This window comes from Panthera pardus, unplaced genomic scaffold, assembly GCF_024362965.1.
Source record: "Panthera pardus isolate Hobbes unplaced genomic scaffold, ASM2436296v1 HiC_scaffold_11, whole genome shotgun sequence".
NCBI lineage: Eukaryota > Metazoa > Chordata > Mammalia > Carnivora > Felidae > Panthera > Panthera pardus.
In genome coordinates this window covers 4,741,982-4,762,224 of record NW_026526666.1, presented here as the reverse complement: position 1 = coordinate 4,762,224, position 20,243 = coordinate 4,741,982, and the positions used below count along the sequence as shown (strand labels likewise).

At 44.7% G+C, this 20,243-nt stretch overlaps 1 protein-coding gene across 2 annotated transcripts in view; it reads right to left on the bottom strand.

The window, feature by feature from the left end:
- NOTCH2 (notch receptor 2) overlaps nucleotides 1-20,243 on the bottom strand; it is a 163,875-nt gene that overhangs the window by 5,613 nt on the left and 138,019 nt on the right. For both annotated transcript variants that reach the window (XM_053890598.1, XM_019458028.2), the window contains exons 20-33: nucleotides 19,819-19,972; nucleotides 19,276-19,460; nucleotides 17,625-17,757; nucleotides 12,400-12,636; nucleotides 9,631-9,743; nucleotides 8,214-8,719; nucleotides 6,503-6,850; nucleotides 5,631-5,773; nucleotides 5,221-5,431; nucleotides 4,693-4,789; nucleotides 2,912-3,080; nucleotides 1,992-2,293; nucleotides 1,069-1,216; nucleotides 335-432 (exon numbers count right to left, since the gene is read on the bottom strand). In XM_053890598.1, the coding sequence (XP_053746573.1) occupies nucleotides 335-432; nucleotides 1,069-1,216; nucleotides 1,992-2,293; nucleotides 2,912-3,080; nucleotides 4,693-4,789; nucleotides 5,221-5,431; nucleotides 5,631-5,773; nucleotides 6,503-6,850; nucleotides 8,214-8,719; nucleotides 9,631-9,743; nucleotides 12,400-12,636; nucleotides 17,625-17,757; nucleotides 19,276-19,460; nucleotides 19,819-19,972 (2,844 nt within the window). The remainder of the gene's footprint in view (nucleotides 1-334; nucleotides 433-1,068; nucleotides 1,217-1,991; nucleotides 2,294-2,911; nucleotides 3,081-4,692; nucleotides 4,790-5,220; nucleotides 5,432-5,630; nucleotides 5,774-6,502; nucleotides 6,851-8,213; nucleotides 8,720-9,630; nucleotides 9,744-12,399; nucleotides 12,637-17,624; nucleotides 17,758-19,275; nucleotides 19,461-19,818; nucleotides 19,973-20,243) is intronic.

Sequence of the window (20,243 nt, the reverse complement as noted above, 5' to 3'; positions counted from 1 at the left end):
AGCCACAACAAAGAAAATGAACAAGAACAAGAGAAAAGCAAGTGAGCATGAAGAGAACAGAGAACAGGAGAAAGGACGATGTCAAAGAGAAAGGCAGAAAAGGCTACACTGAAGTTATTTACAGGACAGCCTGATCCAGACTGAGTACTGCGTAGGCAGAGGACTCACCTCCTGACACATCCCTGCATAACCCAATACCTTCCCCTCAAACTCTTTGGATCCAGCTGTTGTCCACGCTGCCTCCCTCTTTGTCTATACTCATCACAAGAGGAGCTATAGGAGAAAAGGGAAGGCTTCGTAATCTGAGGCACTGCTAGGTCTGCCCAGACTGTACCTTGTTGTCTTGCATGTCTCGGTTGGCCCCGTTTTTCAACAGCAAAAGGGTTGCCTCCACGTTATTGACAGCAGCTGCCCAGTGAAGAGCGGATTTTCCTGCAGGGAGAAACATTTTTATAAGCAGACAGAGTAGAGGAACATGTCCTCTTCCCAGTATAAGGAAGCATCATGACTTATATAAGGAAACCTTGAACTTCCCAGAGAGAAGCAAGCCAGTTGTGACAGCCTGTGGAAAAAAACCAAAGTATTATCTTCCTTTTCCTGTTCTAGAAATACTTTAATACAGGCTGCCTAGCATTAGAAAGACATGTAGGTAAAAAGATCATTTGTCTAGGGTACCCACGTCCTCCACATGGTAGAATCCCATACTGAGGACAATAATCTATCTACTTATCACACCAGAATGTCTATTTAAGATGTTGCTCATAATCCCTCCCTAGTGAGGACAAGCTCACTAGTCCTCATATCCAGAGTGGAACCTACAGAGGCAAGCCTTTCATAGATTGGCTTTGGGTTCCAAAAACCCTCACTAAAAATCCCTTCCTATCTTCGCCTATGGACTTCCCACTGGCTTAGTTCTCTGGACTTAAAATGTTGAAAGAAGAATAAATGAATGATAGAATCTTCATTGGATTCAAATCTGAGATGGTTCTTTAGAGATCACATAATGACTTTCCCCCTTAGAGGCATGCTTTGCAGGCGAGAATCTGGCTCCCTGCCTCTCGGCCCTACCATGGTCGTCTACTGCATTCACATCTGCTTGGCAGTTGATCAGTTCTGCCACCATTCCCTCCACAGCCAGGCGGGCGGCCAGGATCAGTGGTGTAGTGCCATCGTTCATCCTGGCGTCCAGATCAGTTACTCGGTTGCGGATCAGAATCTACAAGATGAGAAAGTACAGAAAAGATAGTCAACTAGATAAAAGAAAATAATGAAGTTAAAAGAAGAAACAAGAGCATCAGAGCTGAGGCAATGCTGTAAGTTCCTGGAGGGCAGGGAATGCTTGTTGTCTTTGTGTCCATGATTCTATCATCCTCAATCAATAAATGCTGAATGAACGCATGAGTGAATGAAGGAACAAAGGGTGCTAGGGGACGCCATCTCATGGAGAGTGATGTCTTCTGCTTTCTAAAGAAAGGAGTAAGTGGGAAAATATCATAACCTCAGTTATGGTGTATAGAGTTTAAGATTAATCAGAATGCTTCCAGTTTCCTCACAAGGGTAAAATAAAAGGAATACACAGTGAATTCATGTCAAAGAAACCACCAAGGAACAGCTGGGAGCCCATATGGCCAGATAAATCTACAGGGAGAAGCTGATACTAGTCAAAAACTTCGTAACAGGTATCACTGCCATCTGATCTATTCATTTGGGAGGAATTTTGGCACATCAAAATGAACAGTGATGAAGAATCAGGAAACTGGTGGGATCTGCTGTAAGCTCTATCGCTATCTGGCTGTTCTGGTTAGGTCAGTTTTCTGCTGCTCTTTTCCTGCTTTCGCATCCGACAAGCAGGACTCCACCATCCTGGATCCACCAGATCCACCATCCGCCCTATTTTCTCAGAGAATTACTGAATGAGCATAATTGGGTATTAAGTGCCTTAGCAAAGAGAAACCATTATAGATCTATAGGGAATCAGCTCTGTTCTTTACCTGGAAGACCCCCTGGGCATCAGCTGCCACTGCAGCATGGAGAGGGCAGCGGCCCATGTTGTCCTGGGCGTTGGCGTCTGCACCTGCATCCAGGAGACGCTTGGCAGCATCAGCCCTTGAGTAGCGCGCTGCAAGGTGCAGAGCCATCTCACCAGTCCGGTCTGTCTGGGCCTGCAGGCTGGCACCCTGGTAGACCAAGTCTGTGATGATGTTGGCAGAAGAGTCCTCTCCATCTTCATCTTCATCACTCATATCTGAGCTGCCTCCTCGGAGGGAAGCCAGCATCAGTGGGGTGCACCCATCTATAAGAACGGAATTTTCCAAAAAATATTTAAGGAGGAGAAGGACATTATGTTCAATGAACCCAATGGCTGGAAGCGTTCTGTTTGAATAAAGTTATTCTTATGGGGAAAAAACCCTCTGAGCTTCTTGTGGTAATGGGCAATTCGTTTTACATTTGCCACCTGTTTTTCCCCTGATAATGCCCTTTATGGGAAAATAAGAGTGTTTTTAAGCTAGGGCTCTTCTCTAAGTTAAACAAGCCTTCCTGTTTGAGTTCCTAAGTGCTATGTTATTTTAAATTGGGTAACATTTAAAAATATCCAGTATTAACAATAATATGCACTAAGGTATCAATTAAAGTAATTTTCTATCCTTCTGCTTTGGGATATTATTTCTCTATCCCACTAAACTCTTTCCCATGTAATCAGCCTATCTATTCCCAAGCATGCTGTAGGTGAGGCAATATAAAATCCTTCCCTCTTCTTACAGAAGTTTACATGTTCTGCATGTCTGTATTCCCTAAGTGTTCATTTCCTCATGCTAATTTAGTCTGTGCAACTGGCAGGGGGCAGATCACCGAGGCACATCACAGAGCCAAGGGCAGGCAGGGCAGGTTTGGAAAGTGGGTGTGTGCTGACCTGGGCCACGGACATTCACGTCCAACACATCCACCTCCTGCTCCGCCTGTGGAGGAGTGAGTGCCAGCGATGGCGTCCTGCGGATATCTGCAGCCTCAAGGTGCTGCTGTGTCCATGGACGTCGATCAATGGCATCATCTTCTTCTGAGAGCAAAGCCTCATCTTCAGCCTGACAAGAAAACAAGGCTCTGTGTTGACCTGGCCCACCATTAGGAGCTGCGGACAAGGAGGCAGTTGTAGTCTCCTCCTATTCTACCTGCCAGGGTGTCATCCACACTGCCTTCCTGCTGCTGCCGGATGTGATTCCTGTCACCCTCTCCTGTGCCATCTGTACCACTCTCCCGACCTCCCCATTCCAAACTCCAGGCTTCAGCCTTAATATACCATCTATTTCATCTACCAAATACGCTATCTAGATACAGATCCCCAAAACACCATTTCCTTGCTTCTGGACTTCTGCCTGGATTGTCCCCTGTGCCTGCCGTATCTTTTCCCAATTCTTTGTCTGACTAACTCCTACCTACCATTCAAATACAACGGGACTTTAATTCCTCTTGTGGGTTCGAAAATACCCTCTGTTTACCTCTATTTAACTGACTCTGTGTTAAGTGCTCACAAGGCACTATGTAACAGTCTCTACCACGAGAAGGTAAGGTTCATGAGAACAGGAAACAAGCCTTGTTCAATACCACCTCCCTGTACTTAATACAATGCCCAGCACATAGCAAACACCCAAGAAAATATTTGCTGGGCAATAACTATTACTATAATTTAAAAGGCAGCTACCTTTTATTGAATATTTACTACATGATAGAAAATGGGTAAGATGCTTCACACATATATATTTAATCTTTGAAACAACTCCCTATTTTACAGATAAGGATAATGAGGTACAAAGAGGTTAAGTTTTCCAGCTACTAAGTAGCAGAGTTTTGGACTTGAATCCAGTTCTGATTGTAACTAAGCAATGTTCTAAACCATCATGCTGTACTGCATGTCTATATTCCTCAAGCATTCATCCCCTCAAGCTGCTTTAGAATACTCATGGATATATGCATATCCCAGCCATGTATAGCTATGGATGGACTGTCTCCCTTTTCACATCAGCTTCAGCCCAATCTACCTCTTACTTTATGGTTCTAGTTTCCTGCGCTCAAGATGCAGAACCTCCAAACTCAATGGTCATTGGCTTTCTTCCTTCCTGAAGGGGGAGTATCCAGAGAAGATAAGGGGGAGAGCTAGTCATAAAGGAAACTGCTATTTACACACATCATTCCTTATTCAGCTACCATCAGCATGATTCTTAAGGAAGGAATCATGTTTGTTTTATTATTTTTAATAAAGAGTTATTTTTTTAGGTTTATTTATTTTTTTATTTAGAGAGAGAGAGAGAGAGAGCGCGTGCAAATGGGGCAAGGGCAGAGAGAAAGTGAGAGAGAGATTCCCAAGCAGACTCCACACCGCCAGCATAGAGCCCAATGTGGGGCTCAAACTCCATGAGATCATGACCTGAGCTGAAATCAAGAGTCAGATGCTTAACTGACTGAGCCACCCAGGCGCCTCTAAAGAGTTCTTACTGAAACACATATGGAGGTAACCCAAGGCCATCAATGACCTAATGATTCTTGCCTTTCATGACAACCTGGGGTAGTCATTGCCTGGGCAGCACATAAAGACTATCACCCTTTTCACCCATTCAGGACACTCTAGATAGCAAAGGACAGAAATTTGATGTGACCAGATAGTGGCTGATAATAGTGGATCTACCATGGCCAGCTTACCTTGGCTTTCTTTGGCTGGGGCCCTTCATCATCAACCCAATGTTCACTTGTTCCAGAACCAATTAGGTTAGCCTCTGAGACTTGCACTGAGAGATTTCTGATAGGACAAGATTATGAAGGGAAAAAACAAGAGCAGAGGTTATGTCATAAACTCATATAGTGGTTTTCAATACTTTTTCCATGGCTATCCTCAAAGACTTTCAGGAGCCTTGGCCCACAAAGGATGGGCAGTATTTTCCATCCCACTGCCCGAGTAAACATCTTTTCCTTTCCTGTGGATCAAGAGCTTACAACAAAAGGGTGCCTCAACATATAAGCCAAGCACCACTGCTTTAATATATACAGAATAGAAGCATCCAGACTCTGTTAGTTCATAGTCGCTCAGCAGGCACTCAGAATCATGGTTAGGTGTGACAATGTGGTGTGGCCAGAGCTTGAAATTTAAAATCATAATGCAACAAGATTTCCTTTCTCCTCTATCCCTGCTATTACTACTGTGAATAGTGGCTTGTTGGCAAACTGTCTTACTTCAGCCCCACGGCATCCTGTCCCACTGGCTCACGGCGCTTGTGATTGCTGGAGTCTCGGCGAAGGGTGAAACCTTCAGGCAGCCAGAGGGAGCCATGCTTACGCTTTCGTTTCGCCATGATAACTCCCAGCAAGATAATAAACAGGATAATGACAACGGCAACAGCAAGTAGATAGAGAAGCTGAGTACCTTTTGGAGTCAGAGATTCACCTGGAAGTACAAGGAGACAGGGAATGTGCTGAATAAACCTCTCAATCTTAGCATAAAATTCATTTAGAGGGCATTGACTGATTGACCTCACTGGCACTGAAAAACAGAGCTGCACACTGAAAAGTGTGCCCTTTTCTCACTGGCCCCAAGTGATGTCTCCCCTGCCCCAAACTCTTCCTTTAACACCAGTGCTACTCACTGACGACGGACACAAGAGGGTAGGACAAGGTCCCCTGGATGGCGTGAGAGGCCAGAAGAGCTGCTGCTGCATCCGTGTTCTTGAAACACTGGTCTGAATCTTGAACACATTGGCGGTTGTCAATTTCCAGAAACACCTTAGAGCTGTAGGATGCCAAGGGGAAATGGTGAGTAAAACAGGGTGCCAGTCAAGCAAGTGAAGTTAGAAAGGAGTGCATGAGCCTTCCTTCCTCACATCAGCACTGGGCTCTCCTATCTCTGTGATGGGGCCATCAAAAGATCTCAGAAATTAGATCCTAAATACGAGTTCCCACCGGACTATGTCTCACCTTCCTTGGTCTGGCTGAGTTTGCACCTTCTGACTTAGGCAACGCAAGTCAAAGGGAGGACACTGGGTAAAGCGGGTCCCTATTCTCCGTGGTCTCTGCATCTGCATCTGAGGTAGCTATACAGTTGAAACTTGTGGGATACAGCAACAAATAGTGGGGTGCCATGACAGAACAATTCAAGATTATTACAGAGAGCCTTCTGTTACAAATGCATGGCCTTGAACAGAATGCAATGATTAACATAAAAAGAATGGTCAGTAGTAAAGGGATTTGAGGCAACCCTGGCAAAAGGTTACACATTCTGGCATTTGAGGAGGCCGTCCTGACATCCCGCCTTCTGCTTGCTCCAGCCCCCCTTTCAGGATACCAAGCCCAAGGAAAACCTTACCCTTAAACATACGTACTGGCATCACGGGTTTACTGTACTTGGTGGCTATTCTACTTGCCTGAGCTCTGCATTCTTATAAGTTCAGTTATGACTTCCTCTGTGTGTCAGAGTACTTAGCTTTATAAACTTTAAGAAGTTCAGAAACCAAAAACCTACCCAACCACCTCCTGTTCTTGGTCACCAGGAAGGGACCTGCGTATCATCCTCTGCTTCTTCATGGCAGCCGACTTCTCACCATAATAGGGGTAGACCATGAATGCCCCCTGGGAGTCCCGTTTAATCTGCAGGTTGGTACGGAGCAGGGTGCCCAGTGCCCGCAAAAAGCTGCGGGCATCCTGGAGAAGCTGCTCCGGGGGCATGAGCACCACTATAACCAGGGTCCCCTCCGCCAGGTTCTCCGGCCGGTCAGCAGCACAGTCCAACCCATCCCAGCCACACTCCTCACTGTTGCATCCCTGGTCACAGTGGTTGTCTTTGAAGTGGTCTGCACAGTATTTGTCATACCTAGGCAGGGGGAGGCAGAAGAGGAGGAGAACAAGGGAAGGGCTCAGAATAGACTGCAGTGCTATTTGGTTTTCTGCCTGGAACTACTGTGGCTTTTCCCACCTATCTTCTATAGCCCAGATCGGGTCCCCTCATTGAGTCTCCCATCCTGACAGCACAGAGTACATATCCCATCTATGCCACTCAATGTGAGCACCCTCCAAAGGAGAAACAACACTGTGCTCGCTATGCTGCACGGGCTTACAGCCGCCCAGGCAGCTGGTAATCTTCATAAGTCAGCTTTGTAAGCAAAGCTGCATGCCTGAAACAAATTAACCAGGTGCATGCTTCCCCCTTTTTTTTTTTTTTTTTAATCCGCTGTCCCTGCTGCGGTAAGAATGAGCTTTTGGAAATAAAAGGGGCCTCCAGGAACCGGGTACAGAGCCCTGAGCCATCAGGGCTCCACAGAGGACCCTGTCGATATGGCCCATTTCCTCCCCAAACAAGACTGAATCCTAGCTCTGGAAGGCAGGTGGGGAGAGGTGTGTCCCAGACAAGATACCAGATTTAAACTGTACAGCCTCTTTCAAATACTGGGAAAAGGAAATCGAGTCCCCAAACCTAAATGATACACAAACTATTTCATCCTCACTCTCCTCCCCACTCTCACCCCTTGATAGTGGTTATGCCATTGGTATCACCTGCCACACTGGCTCAACAAAGAGCTTGGGAGTCAGCAACAGCTGTATGTGCTCTGGCACATTCTCTAACCTCCCAGGTCTCAGTTTCCTCACCTGTGAAAGACCTGTTAACAGTACCTACACTTCATTAAGGTTGTTGAGAGTTCACTGGGGTTAAATTAAATGGGATTGCTAAAAGTAAAGTTGCTATGCAAACTATAAAGCAACTTGTAACTGCCACAGAGACGACGAGGACGGTTAAGTGGCCTGGTCTAGCTTATGCTTCCTCATAAGTCTAGAAGGGGAAACTCTGTCTGAGGGAAAGGAATGGGGTGAACAGATAGAGGTACAGACCTTTCCATCCATCCTGCAGGCAGGTTATGTGAGAGGCTGCCTGAGAGTGGGGTAACACCACTTCCAAAAGTTATTTCCCCTAGGAGGTCGTGAGAGCAGCAGGTGAGAAGGCAGAGAGAGGCAGAGAGAGGGTGGCTGTGCATGAGCATTCCTGGACCTCTGTCAGCAAGGGAGAACACAGGGCAGCGTGCGACGGGGCAAGGCTGACACCCGGAAGAGGGCCTCGGGGCGCCAGTCTGAAAAGCAGAGGCAGCTTGGGCTGAAGCCCTGGAGTGGTTAGGAGCAAGAACGAGGAACCGAAGTGTGTTAGTGACAGTCTCCCTCAGCTTCTGGGGCCCCTGGACCCTTACTTGCACGTCTTGCTGTTCCCTTGGCATTCAAAGTTGTCAAAAAGGCACTCGGCTGTGTTACACAGCTCATCACACTGGTTGTTGATGTAATCCCAGCAGGGAAGTGGGGAAGAGCAGTTGGCCCAGGGGTTCTCCATGGTCAGGGAACAGTCACCCCCATCCCACTGGCAGGCATGGCTGTTGCATGCCTCATCGCAGACGCCGTCCCGAGCTTTGTCGGCACAATACTGGCTCAGACAGGTGGCAGGAGGGGTGCTGGTGGGGGCCGTGTAAAGCTCACAGTGGCTGCCCCAGAATGGTGGAGAACACTGGCAGAAGTAATAAGGAGGCTGGCGCTGAGGGTAGCAGCTACCCCCATGCTGGCAGGGGCTACTGGCACAGCCTGACTCGCAGTCCTGGGGGTTGGGGCAGAAGCAGCGGGGTCCTGAGGCCGTGTGCACACACTTCTCCCCTCTCCTGCACTTCACTTGTCCACAGCTGCTCTGGCATCTTGCCCCGGAGAATCCCTGTTGAGATTAGTGAACAGATGAGGACAGCAGGCCCGGTGTTCCCTCCCAATCCCTTCTCTGCCCCACCTCTAGAAAGATAAAGACTAGGCACACGGCTAAGATCCCTCCACGTAGCCTCTTGTATCGCGTCCTAGGAAGAGGCCTCTTCAAGAGGTCCCACGGGATGAGTGAAGACTTCTCTCACTTTAAGAGCTCACTTCTAGAAAATAAGTCAACTGGGCATGGGGGGGCACTGAGGTGGCACTGTACCTATAAGCACCTTCCTTAACGTCATTAGACCACTCATATAACGGCTTTATGGTGGAAGAAGTTACTTCAGGAGTCTGGGGAGTCTCACAGGCTATCCGTGCCATTTTGTTCCTATACTTCCTGTTCAGTGAGGCCAAGGGGACAGCACAGGTTTCCTTTTGGTTTGTCCTCACACATAGTGATCTCTGTTTTAGGGAGGGTTTCAGCATCTGGCAGTGGCAAAAGAGTTTGCACAGCAAACGGCTAAAAATAGGCTTCCTCCTAGTGTAATAGGCAGCTTGCTCCCAAATAGTCCCTGCTAAGGAGCAGCATTCCCAACCAACTCTGCCCCAATCTGGGGGCAAAACTACCCCCCAGCACAGGACCCAGAGGTCAGAGACACAAGTCTTGTTTTCATGGGAACGTTCCACCACTTCCTGTGGATTTCTCTAAGTGCTTCTGAAGACTGAGTCATAGATCAGGGAGTTCACTATTTCCGGGAGTTTCTTAATAGCTTTTACACGGGAAACCCCAGCACTTTTTGGTGAAGGAGCTAAAATTAAGAAATCTCCCCACCAAGAAAGTTCCAGAAGGAGCTTGGAAAAACGAGGTTTAATCTCAGCTTTGTCCATACTGTGTGAAAGAGAGCAAGCCCCTTCGATAGGCAACGTGGCACTTACCGGGGGACAACGACAAATGAAACCATCGGGCATGTTGCTGGCCACAGCACAAGTCCCCCCATTCAGGCAAGGCATATGTGGACACACATCGACGAAAGTTTCACAGTGACGACCTCAAAGCAGAAAATGAAAAGGAGTTTTAAAAAGCAATATACTGAGCAGAGTGCTGCTGGGATGGGAGCTAGCCGAAGGGTGAGGGATGGGGCAAGAGGTGTGAGCTCAGTCCTAAGGCCAAAGGAACAGAAGATGAGGGAAACACTCCCTGGACCCCCATGCGACTGGCTCACCCCTGGCGCAAGCCAGTACCCCTTCTGTCTTGCCTATACAATAGGTACACAAGGCACAGATTCCCAAAGAGACTCACAAAACAAGATGGGCATAGTCGTGAAAAATCTCTCTAATCTGACCAAAAGAAACAGAAAAGGACACCTCAGCTTTTTTTTTTTTCCTTTGAAGATAACTTTAGCTTTCACAAGCCAAAAGAAATATTTACCAAAACTGTTCACTGCATTTTGTTAAAACTGTCAACTTCACAGAAGAGGCTACACCAGACCAATGCATTCAAGTGCTGATTTGTGGCTTAAGAGAATTTTCATCCATAATATGTCTTTTCAATCACTTCCTAGACTTTCTGGAATTTGATCAGCACTGCTTTAAAATACAGCTTAATATTTCTAGAGTTCATTTCTTCTAGAAACAGTTCTAAAACAGATGGCATCTCAAGACCACTGCTGTATGATAAAGTGAACTAAGCAACTGAAATCAAAGGCCGGGGGGACACCTGGAGGCCCAGCAGGAAGCGGGCCCCACGTGGCCTGAAGTCACTTACAAAGAGGGGCTTCTAAAAGGAAATTAGGGGCACCTGGGTGGCTCGGTCAGTTAAGCGTCCGACCCTTGATTTCAGCTCAGGTCATGATCTCACGGTTCGTGGGGGGCAGAGCTGCAGATAGGGCTCCATCCTGACAGTGCAGAGCCTGCCTGGGATTCTCTCTCTCTCTCTCTCTCTCTCTCTCTCTCTCTCTCTCTCTCTCTCTCTCTGTCTCTCTCTCTCTTCCTTTCCTTGTTCACGTGCCTGTGTGTGCTCTCAAAATAAATGAATAAACATTAAAAAAATAAATAAAAGGAAATTAAAATAGTAACAATTTTGGCCAGCCAGAATTAAGAGGCAAGGATTACGGGTGTTTGTCTCTTCAAATCACAGCAGCAGCCATTATCCGAGAGCAGCCATCACATGGACATGGGGCTCAGGGACAGATGGCCCCTCAGTGCTCATCTCAGCAACAGCATCCCACAATAATTACAAGCAATGAGCTTGAGGGATTCTTTTCAATCACAAGTGTGGAAAATGCATTAACCCTACTTCCTGGTGGTGGGATCCTAATTCAAGGTGGTCTCCAGTCCTTCCTTTATCTGTTTCCCCTTTCTTTGTAAGTGTTTTCAGTGTTTCCAGATAAAGGAAGCCCCAGAGACAATGAAAGAAACAGCAGCCAGTTTTGCATCTCTGGCTTCCAAAGCACATCGTGGCTAATATGAGGCTGTGGAGAGACTGCTCATACTCTTTCTGTCCAGCATTGCCTCAATACGTATGATGTTCATAATGGATGGTTTCTCTTTTGATATTGCATCCAGGCAAAATCCCTCCATTCTTCATAAATTGCCAAAGTTCTTAAAGGTAACATATCTTGAAAATTAAAAGTCTAGAGATGGGTTCTGAATGTAGCAGAGTCCAACTTGCCAAATTATTACTAAGCAGACTGCTATAGCCTATTATCCGACTCCCAAGGAACACTACTACAGCATAAGGTTTAGAATGACTCCACAAATGCCAGGCAGACTTCTGAGTATCTGATGACACTGCCACAGTTAGAAACTATTTTACTCCCCCCAAAGTCACCAAGCTGCCCATCTTCAGAAGTAACTAACGCATGCCTATGACAAGCCCCTATTCTGAGGCAGAGCTTGGCCATCTTTACAATGTGTGAAGAAAAGAAGCCTGAGAAGAGACCTGGAGAAGTCTGAGAAGGCTTCTCTCTGGAGAAGAGCCTGAGAAGAGACCTGGTCAGCTCTCAGCTGTGCAGATCATTCCCTGAAGCTTTCCAGTACGTACTCTCGTGAACTGATCTGTGCTTAAACACATCCCCGTGTGGACCTACTCCCCTTAGGTGACCTACAAGATCCTGAGCCTCTCTGGGTTCCAGAGATGGAAAGAAGGTCACTGTGGCAGTGACTACCAGTAACCCAGGTCATCACATGCCAAGGGAGGCAGCGTGATGAAACCAGAGTAGATGTAAGGTTTCTGAACACGAGACGTTATTTTCCTCAGATGAAAGAGTTCTGTGGATGGATCTGGTGATGGCAGCATGGCGGCGTGAATGTATTTAATAGCACTCAACTGTGCACATAAAAATGGTGAAGATGATACACTTCATGTTATACGTTTTTTGCCCCAATTAAAAAATGGATTTTTGCTCAACCACTCCTAACATTCTATTTCTTTTTTTATATTTCTGCTACAGTATGATATAATCAATGTATAACAAAAGAGAAAGCATCTCTTAGGGGGAAAAAAAAAAAAGGCAGAGGTAGACTATAACATTCATGAAGCACAGACCTAAGGCAAAATTGAGCTTCTGAATTAACCTGGTCTAGTTTTTCAGACGTAGGAAAAGCTTCACTTGGGTCTAGGTCATGACCTAAGAGCCCAATTTCCTCACTCAAAGGCCCTCGGAGAGGGCCTCAGAGCACGGGGGGCGGCGGGGAGGCTCTCACCAGTGAAGGCACTGCGGCAGACACACAGGTAGTCGTTGGTCAGCTGTATGCAGTCCAGGCTGCCCTCAGAGCTGCAGGGGTTGGAGAGGCACTCATTGATGTCCCCCTCACACCGTTCTCCTGCAAAGCCGGGCAAGCAGCGGCAACTGTAGCCCCCAATCCTATCCACACACTGACCACCATTAAGGCAGTGGGGACCGCCGGCACAGTCGTCAACGTTCTCTTCGCAGAGCAGGCCTGGAGGAAAGGGAAGAGACAAAGGATGATGACAACCTCGGAAAGCTGCTTTCCGGCAAAAAGACAGCCACCCTTGTTGGCACTTTATAGTTATTCAGGTTACACGGCTCCATCTGTGACGGGACATTTTAGGTTGGGCAAGGCGAAGCACACGCTTGATCCATGACAGCTGCCGTGCTCCCAGTGACCAGAAAGAGTGAAGGAAAGAACCCACTCGGTGTTTCATGCATACTCTCTGCCACAACCCACCCAAGCGGTCACCTGTGGGGTCGCTGGCATTATTTGTCCCACCTGAGAGACCAGGAATCTGGAGCTCAAGAGAAACCCAGGAGTTTTCATTAATTTACTCCTTTGATTCTAACTATAAAAACAGTTCAAAAGAGACTATAACAATAAATACATAAATTACGAGTATGGAAAAACATTGGTAAGAATGGAACTAACTTTGGAGTGATATGTTTTAAGTTTTAGACCACTGACTTTTTCTATAAAGTAATGTGTACTAGTTTCTTATTTTTAAAAAATATAGGGAAAATATCCTGTTGAGAGCTCAAAGGTTACTCCATTTAAAACAGAACTCATTTAATGTGCTATAGATGTAAATGAGCCGTCTAGTATGAATATCTGTAAATATTTTTGAGAAACTACAAAAGAAATCAATGAAAATTCTAGAGCTGGTTCCATGAATGATTCAAAAAAATTACAAAAGAGGGGTGCCTCGGTGGCTCAGTAGTTTAAGTGTCCGACTCTCTTTTTTTTTAATTTTTTAAAAATGTTTATTTATTTTTGAGAGAGACAGAGCGCATGAGAGGCAGAGGGGCAGAGAGAGAAGGAGACACAGAATCTGAAGCAGACTCCAGGCTCTGAGCTGTCAGCACAGAGCCCGACGTGGGGCTCGAACTCACAGAGTGCAAGATCATAACCTGAACTGAAGTCAGCGGCTAACCGACTGAGCCACCCAGGTGCCCCGAGTGTCCGACTCTTGATCTCAGCTCAGGGAGTGATCTCACAGTTTTGTGAGATTGAGTCTTGAGTCAGTGTGGAGCCTGCTGAGGACTCTCTCTCCCTCTGACCCTGTCCCACTCTCTCTCTCTCAAAATACATAAGTAAACTTAAAAAAAAAATTACAAAATAAAGGAGAACAGTTCTGTATTCCTGCCACTTGCATTTGTAGCATACACTAATATAAGCAAGACTATTAAAAAGGAGAAAGAAAAATGGAAGAAAATACCTCATTTTCAATAGCAATAGCAAAACACAAATTATAGGAATATTCTTTTTTTAAAATATTTACTTGTGAGACTGAGAGTGAGCATTCCAATTATAGGAATTATCTTAAAAAGAAATGTACTACACCTATATGAAAACTTTAGAATAGTCCTGAAAGACACAAAAGAGATGTGAATAAATGAAAAGATGTTATGATTTGGTTAGGAAGACTCCTCCTTGTAAAGATGCTACTTTTCTCTACACAAATTCATAAATTTAATGTGACCACAATAAAAAAAAATGCCATAAGGATTTTTTAACAGACAATCTGATTCTAAAATTATATGAAAAAATAAACTATAACCATAGCCTGGAAAACCTTGAAAACAAAGATCCTTAATAATTAAACCAGAGTGGTATTGGTAAATTAATGGAACAATAAAGCAAATAAGAACTTCCAGAAAAACACCCAAAAACACATGGGAATTTATAATTTGATAAAGGTGCCATCTCAAATTATTGTATAAAAGATCAAATATTCAGTAAATTGTGTTGGGACAAATCAGCAGCCACATGGAAAAATGCTCCAGTATTATAGTACTTGAAGAAAATATGGGAGAATTCCTTTACAGTCTTAGAGTGTAGAAGGTGTTGCTGATTAGGATTCAAAATCCAGAAGCCATAAAAAGAGACTGATAATTCCAATCTGATTAAAAATAAAGAGCTCTGGGGGTGCCTGGGAGGCTTGGTTTCAGCTCAGGTCATGAACTCACGGTTTGTGGGATCAAGCCACACATCAGGCTCTGCATTGACAGTGCAGAGCTGCTTGGCAGTCTCTCTCTTTCTCCCTCTCTCTGCCCTCCTCTGCTCACACACACACTCTCACAAAATCAATAAGTAAACTTAAAAAAAAAATCTTTCAAAGAAAAAAGAAAAAGCTCTGCATGAAAAAAATCATTAAGAAAATCAAAGACAAAAAATAACATATTGATAATATTTTGTATCATAGATAATCTCTGTTAAATATTAAGATGAATAATGTAACAGGAAAAAAAGGATATAGAGACAAACAGAAACCACTGAAAGAGGAAAACCAAATGATTTGTAGATGAGAAGACGTCCAACCTCACACACTGTGGAGAAGCCAGTATGCTGATACACGGCAATTCAGTAGTATGAATCAAAATGCACATATTCTCTAATCCAGCAATTCCATTTCTGAAGATTTATCTACAAATGTACACATGCAAGAAACCCCAAATTCCTGTCACTAGGGCACTGGTTAAATAAATTATGGTATGCTAATAGGGAATTCTGTAGGATGAAAAAGATTAAGGAAGTTCTACAAATTGATATGGAAACATCTCCAATTAAGTAAAGAAAAAAAAAAAAATCAAGTGCAAGAGGGTAACTAATAATACACTATCTTCAGAGTAAGAAGTGGGTAAGTAAAAATATCTTTGTGTTTGACTACCACACACATAAAGAAATTCTGAAGGACACATAAAAAACTCTAGAAAGATACACAAGAAAGTAAAATAAAGTGGAGGTTACTTGGTGGTGGGAGAGGAAGAACTAGGTATGGGGAAGGAGAACAGAAGGAGATTTCACCTCACGCTTTTGCTACATGTGTATATATTTGTTGCGTGTGCATCTACATATAAAATTTTGGACCATGTGCATATATTGCCTATTCACAAACTAAATCAAAAACACAAAAGTAAAGAACAAAACCAGTTTGTGATTCCACTCTCACAGAATATCTGGTAATTAGGGACTGCTAGTAAAATGGACGCTGATGCCTCCCGTCAGGAGGGAACCAGCAGTAGTGGACAGACCTGTCAAGTGGCAATGAGCTCAACCTCAGCCTGGAGGAAAACAGCAGAGACAGGAAGAATAGTCAGCCCTTGACCTGGAACTGGAGGTGCTCCCCAGGCCAGGATCCAAAGGTCAGGAGTACTGAAATGAAAACAATCTTTGTGATAACTCTCACAATGAGCTTCTAGGATTTGACAGGGTCCTGAGTGTTTACCAATGGACAGAGAAGTCAAGCCGGGAGAAGTAAATACCACTCTACATACCTAAGCAAGCACACATAGTATGATAACGCAATGAATTCTGATGATAAACTCAAAGAGATCCATACCTACACACATCATAACCAAAAGGTCGTTAAGACAGGATTCTGAAAGTACCAAGAGAGAAGCAACTTGCCCCGCACAAGGGATCCTTAATAAGGATTTCACATGAAAAAACAAAAACCTGGAGGTCAAAAGCAGTTGGATGACATATACAAAGTACGGAAAGAAACAGATTGTCAATAATAATAGCAAAACTATGTTTAAGCTATCCTTAACAAACAGAAGAGAGAACTTTTTTGCTTTATGAAATGGTCCATTCTAAGACTGACATCTGTAATTTATAAAATGATTATGGTATAGGACAAATCTTAGTGTGCAACAAATATCCATGTGCTCTCCCACATTCCCAGTCTCCCTCGGAGTTAGGCGGAGACCATTTTGCTAATTCTGGTTGGTGTGCTGTGAGCAGTAATGATGTGCGTCACCTTCAGACTGAGGTAGTGAGAGCTGCTGCATGGCCCTACAAGTGTCTCTCCTCCTCTGCCCTGCAGGCCCTGGAGGCCAAGGGCTTGCAACCGCATATCTAAAATAGAGAGAGAGGTAGCTCAACACACTCAGACTTTGAGTGACCAAAAAAAAACAAAAACAAAAACAAACGAAAAACATTGTTGTGTTAAGCCAATGAGATCTGAGATTTGATCTACCACCACCAGAATCAGAGCTTGTCCTAAACGGTAAAATTACTAAAAGGAACAAACTAATAATGAATCAAAATCACTTCTACTTCCCTTTGAACTACTGATTTCTAGAGCAGAGAACAACTCACCTTTTCACAGGACAAATTTCAGATATTAAAAACCCATTTCTCTTGAGTTTTCTCTTCCTCTTTAACCTCATTGCTCAGTGACTAGCCTATTAGTGGGGGTGCTCTCCTATTTTAATTTAGCCAAATTCTGAACTCAAGGAAGGTAAACTGTCAAAATTCATGAACATACAGGTCTAAGTGTAAATACTTCCCTGACATTCTATTCTCTTTGACACTGAGAATGAATTTCACCATCGTGGATGGCTTCAGCACTTTTTTTTTTAAATTTTTTTTACAGGCTGCTCAGAACAGGTAGGGTTATAAGTACACCTCTTCTAGCAAACAATACTCCGAGCTCTCTCCAGAAGACTGTTTGGAGGCAGGGGCAATGCTCCATCATTCAGTCTAGGGCTGGACTCCACAGGCTTGACTGCAATTCTTAGTTGCAGCCGTAGTCCATCAACTTCCTCCTCTGGGCTTATGGAAATAAGCAAATGTTTTCATTTCATTCATTCCCCCACCTTATGGAGGCAAAACTTGGCAGGTTTAAACAAATACATAAACTAGTAAATGTGAATTATTTATTCAAGAGACCACTAGTTATTTTCCCTTGAAGCACCAAGAAATCCTGCTAACCAGGCTAATCTTGCTGCAACACTGTATCATTTCCACATTCTGCGTTTCACGGAACATCAGATGGCAACAACCACCAGACAGAACTGAGAACAGGAGTCAGAACATCACAACTAGGCAAGAGACGAGAGAAGGAAATGGCTTGAATGACCAGAATCCAGAACTAAATAGTTAATTTTTAAAAACGTCTTCCACACAAAAATGGACTTATAACTTAAGAAAATGTCCTAGATGGAGGACAGGTAGGGCTGACTTCATACCTCGAGTGCCTGGTGGACAGGAGCACTTGAAATGGTTCACAAGGTCGACACAGGTGCCTCCGTTCTGGCATGGCTGATTCTGGCACTCGTCCACTTCATACTCACAATTGACACCCTGATATCCTGGGACACACTGACAGGAACAAGCAAAAAGGAAGAAACACTGGAGCATTGTTGGAAACAGACCACCAGAGCAAATGAGATCTCAAAGGTTGCTGCATACCTTTGCTCACCCCCCGGCCCCCACCTAGCTCTTACATGTTTCTCTGGCACTATCACACGTCCTACCAATCATCCTATGCTGGGCCAACTTGCAGCTTACTGGCATTTACATCTTCCAGCTGAAAGGCCACTTTATAGCAAAGGCAAGGACTGAATATTCTGAGGGATATTTCAAGAGTTGCCCCTGCACAAAACTTTCATTGCTCCTCTGTGCAGGTTTTTCCATCTTTAAAATACACATTCCTTGCTATGTGATGAGGACCCTATAACTCAGTCCAATGGTATGTAGTTAACACACTGCATTTATTGACCTCTAGATTCAGGAAACCGCATGTATGTGTGAGAAACTGGCTGAGACAGGGATGGGGTGTGCAGTGCTAGCTAATATGGGGTTTGAGCGATTTCAGGGCTGATTGAGGGAAAAAGACCTTGACCATGAAGTGGCTTTACTGGCTAGTGCTTTGACAGGTTTGCATGTGAGGGCTTCCCTCACAGCACAAGACTGTCCAGAGCAGGAAGGAGAGTAGGGAGAGGAGGGCAAGTGAATTCCAAGGGAAGAGGGTAACAGAGAGGGGGCTTACATGTTTGGTGATGTCACTCTACAGCCAAGCCAGAGTATCTGGTCAGAAAGCTCTGAAGGGCAACACTGGCTTGGTGGGGGGTCGTTATGCCCTGGGGCTTACCTATGGCTTACGGATATTGGGTACAGTTTTGCAGAATACACAAAACAGGAAGGCTCTGAATGGCTAAAAATCTGCTCATTAGGGCTATTTTTAAAACAACTGGATGTGTAAAAATTTGAGTTTGGCATTGGTGGCTTTTGAACTAACGGGAGGAAATAACTGCAGGGCCAATATAAAGAGGCCATCTTTGGTTCATTTATGAGAAGTAACGCTTTTCTTGGTGTTCCTAGGTGGCCTGAACTGGTATCAAATTCAAGTCTCTGGTGTTCTGTTAACATCTTGCTGTAACCATTATCAGCCCAGCCAATAGGAAGATGGCGACATGTTCCTTAAGACACACACTTCCTCAAATATATACATGTAATACTTAGTGTGATGCTACATGGAACGGGCTAAGCAACGTGGGACACACCTCAAAGTGGCTTTTCCTATCTCAGCTGCTATTCAGGGAAGTGCCAGGGGCCACTGAGCTGCTGGCCTGTGAAATGCACTCTGGCAGTGAATGTTGGCTCTGAATCCTAAGGCAACTCTGTGGAATGAGACGGTTGCAGATCTCTATGCTAACTTATTACACAAGAGAACTGAAAGAAATGGTGATCAGTAAACAATGTAATGATGATCGGTTAAAAAAAAAATTATAAACTGTAAAAATAAGTCATAAGCAGCTAAATTCAGTATGCTAGGGCTCACAATAGTTGAGCCATCTTTGGGAGGTCTCTGACCTCTGCCTGCTCAGCGCATCTTACCTCACATCTATACCCGCCGATGAAGTCCCTGCAAGTGGCTCCGTGCTGGCAGGGGTTGGACGAGCACTCATCGAGCTGCTCCTCACAGTAGCTCCCAGTGTAGCCCAGGGGGCACTGGCAGTGATGCGAGTTTCCAGCATTGATGCAGATGCCAGAGTGCTGGCACAGGTGGTCAATGGACACCCCTAGGAAGCCCAGTACAGGACAGATATCACAGAAGAGCACACAACACATCAGGTTCAGACCAACTAACTGTACTATTGTATAGTTTATGACACTTAGCACCAGATTTATATTAAAAATAAATAAGCTCTGAAAGTGGAATATGCCTTTGTCTCATTTTAAATACATTTCTTTTTGAAACCTCTAAGCTTGTGCCTCTGCCCTTTCACCTTCCGTCTCAGACCCTGTCTGTAGAGCCTTGCCCACCCACCCCTGTCTGCTCTTCCCTCTCATCCCATGATAACAATACCTGCTCTAAAACACTGCTAGTTGGCTGATACTTCAGGGAGTGTCCCCAGGGCCCAAGGGGGCAGAGCTCACCTCTGTGGAAAGCCGCCACCTCACAGGATACATTGGGCACATCACAGTAAGCACCAGCCCATCCAGACGGACACAGACACCGGGACTCTGCTTTTTCCTGAACGCAAGTACCTTTGTTTTTACATGGAGACCGACTACAGAGGTTCACCAGGGTCTGAAAACGGAAGCATACATGTACATCAATATCCAAATACCAGAAATGAAGAAAATGTCACACTGCATTACTGCATTTTAAGAATCAAAGGAAAGCACACTAATTTAAAAAATTTATATATATATATATATATATATATATATATATATATCCCTCACCCAAGCCTTAAAATAGTCCAGTGTTCCCAGGTAATCTCATCATTTTATATAGTCTAATTCCTCTGGCTCTACTTAAAAAAAATTGTTACGACAGAAGCTTAAGAATTTGAGGT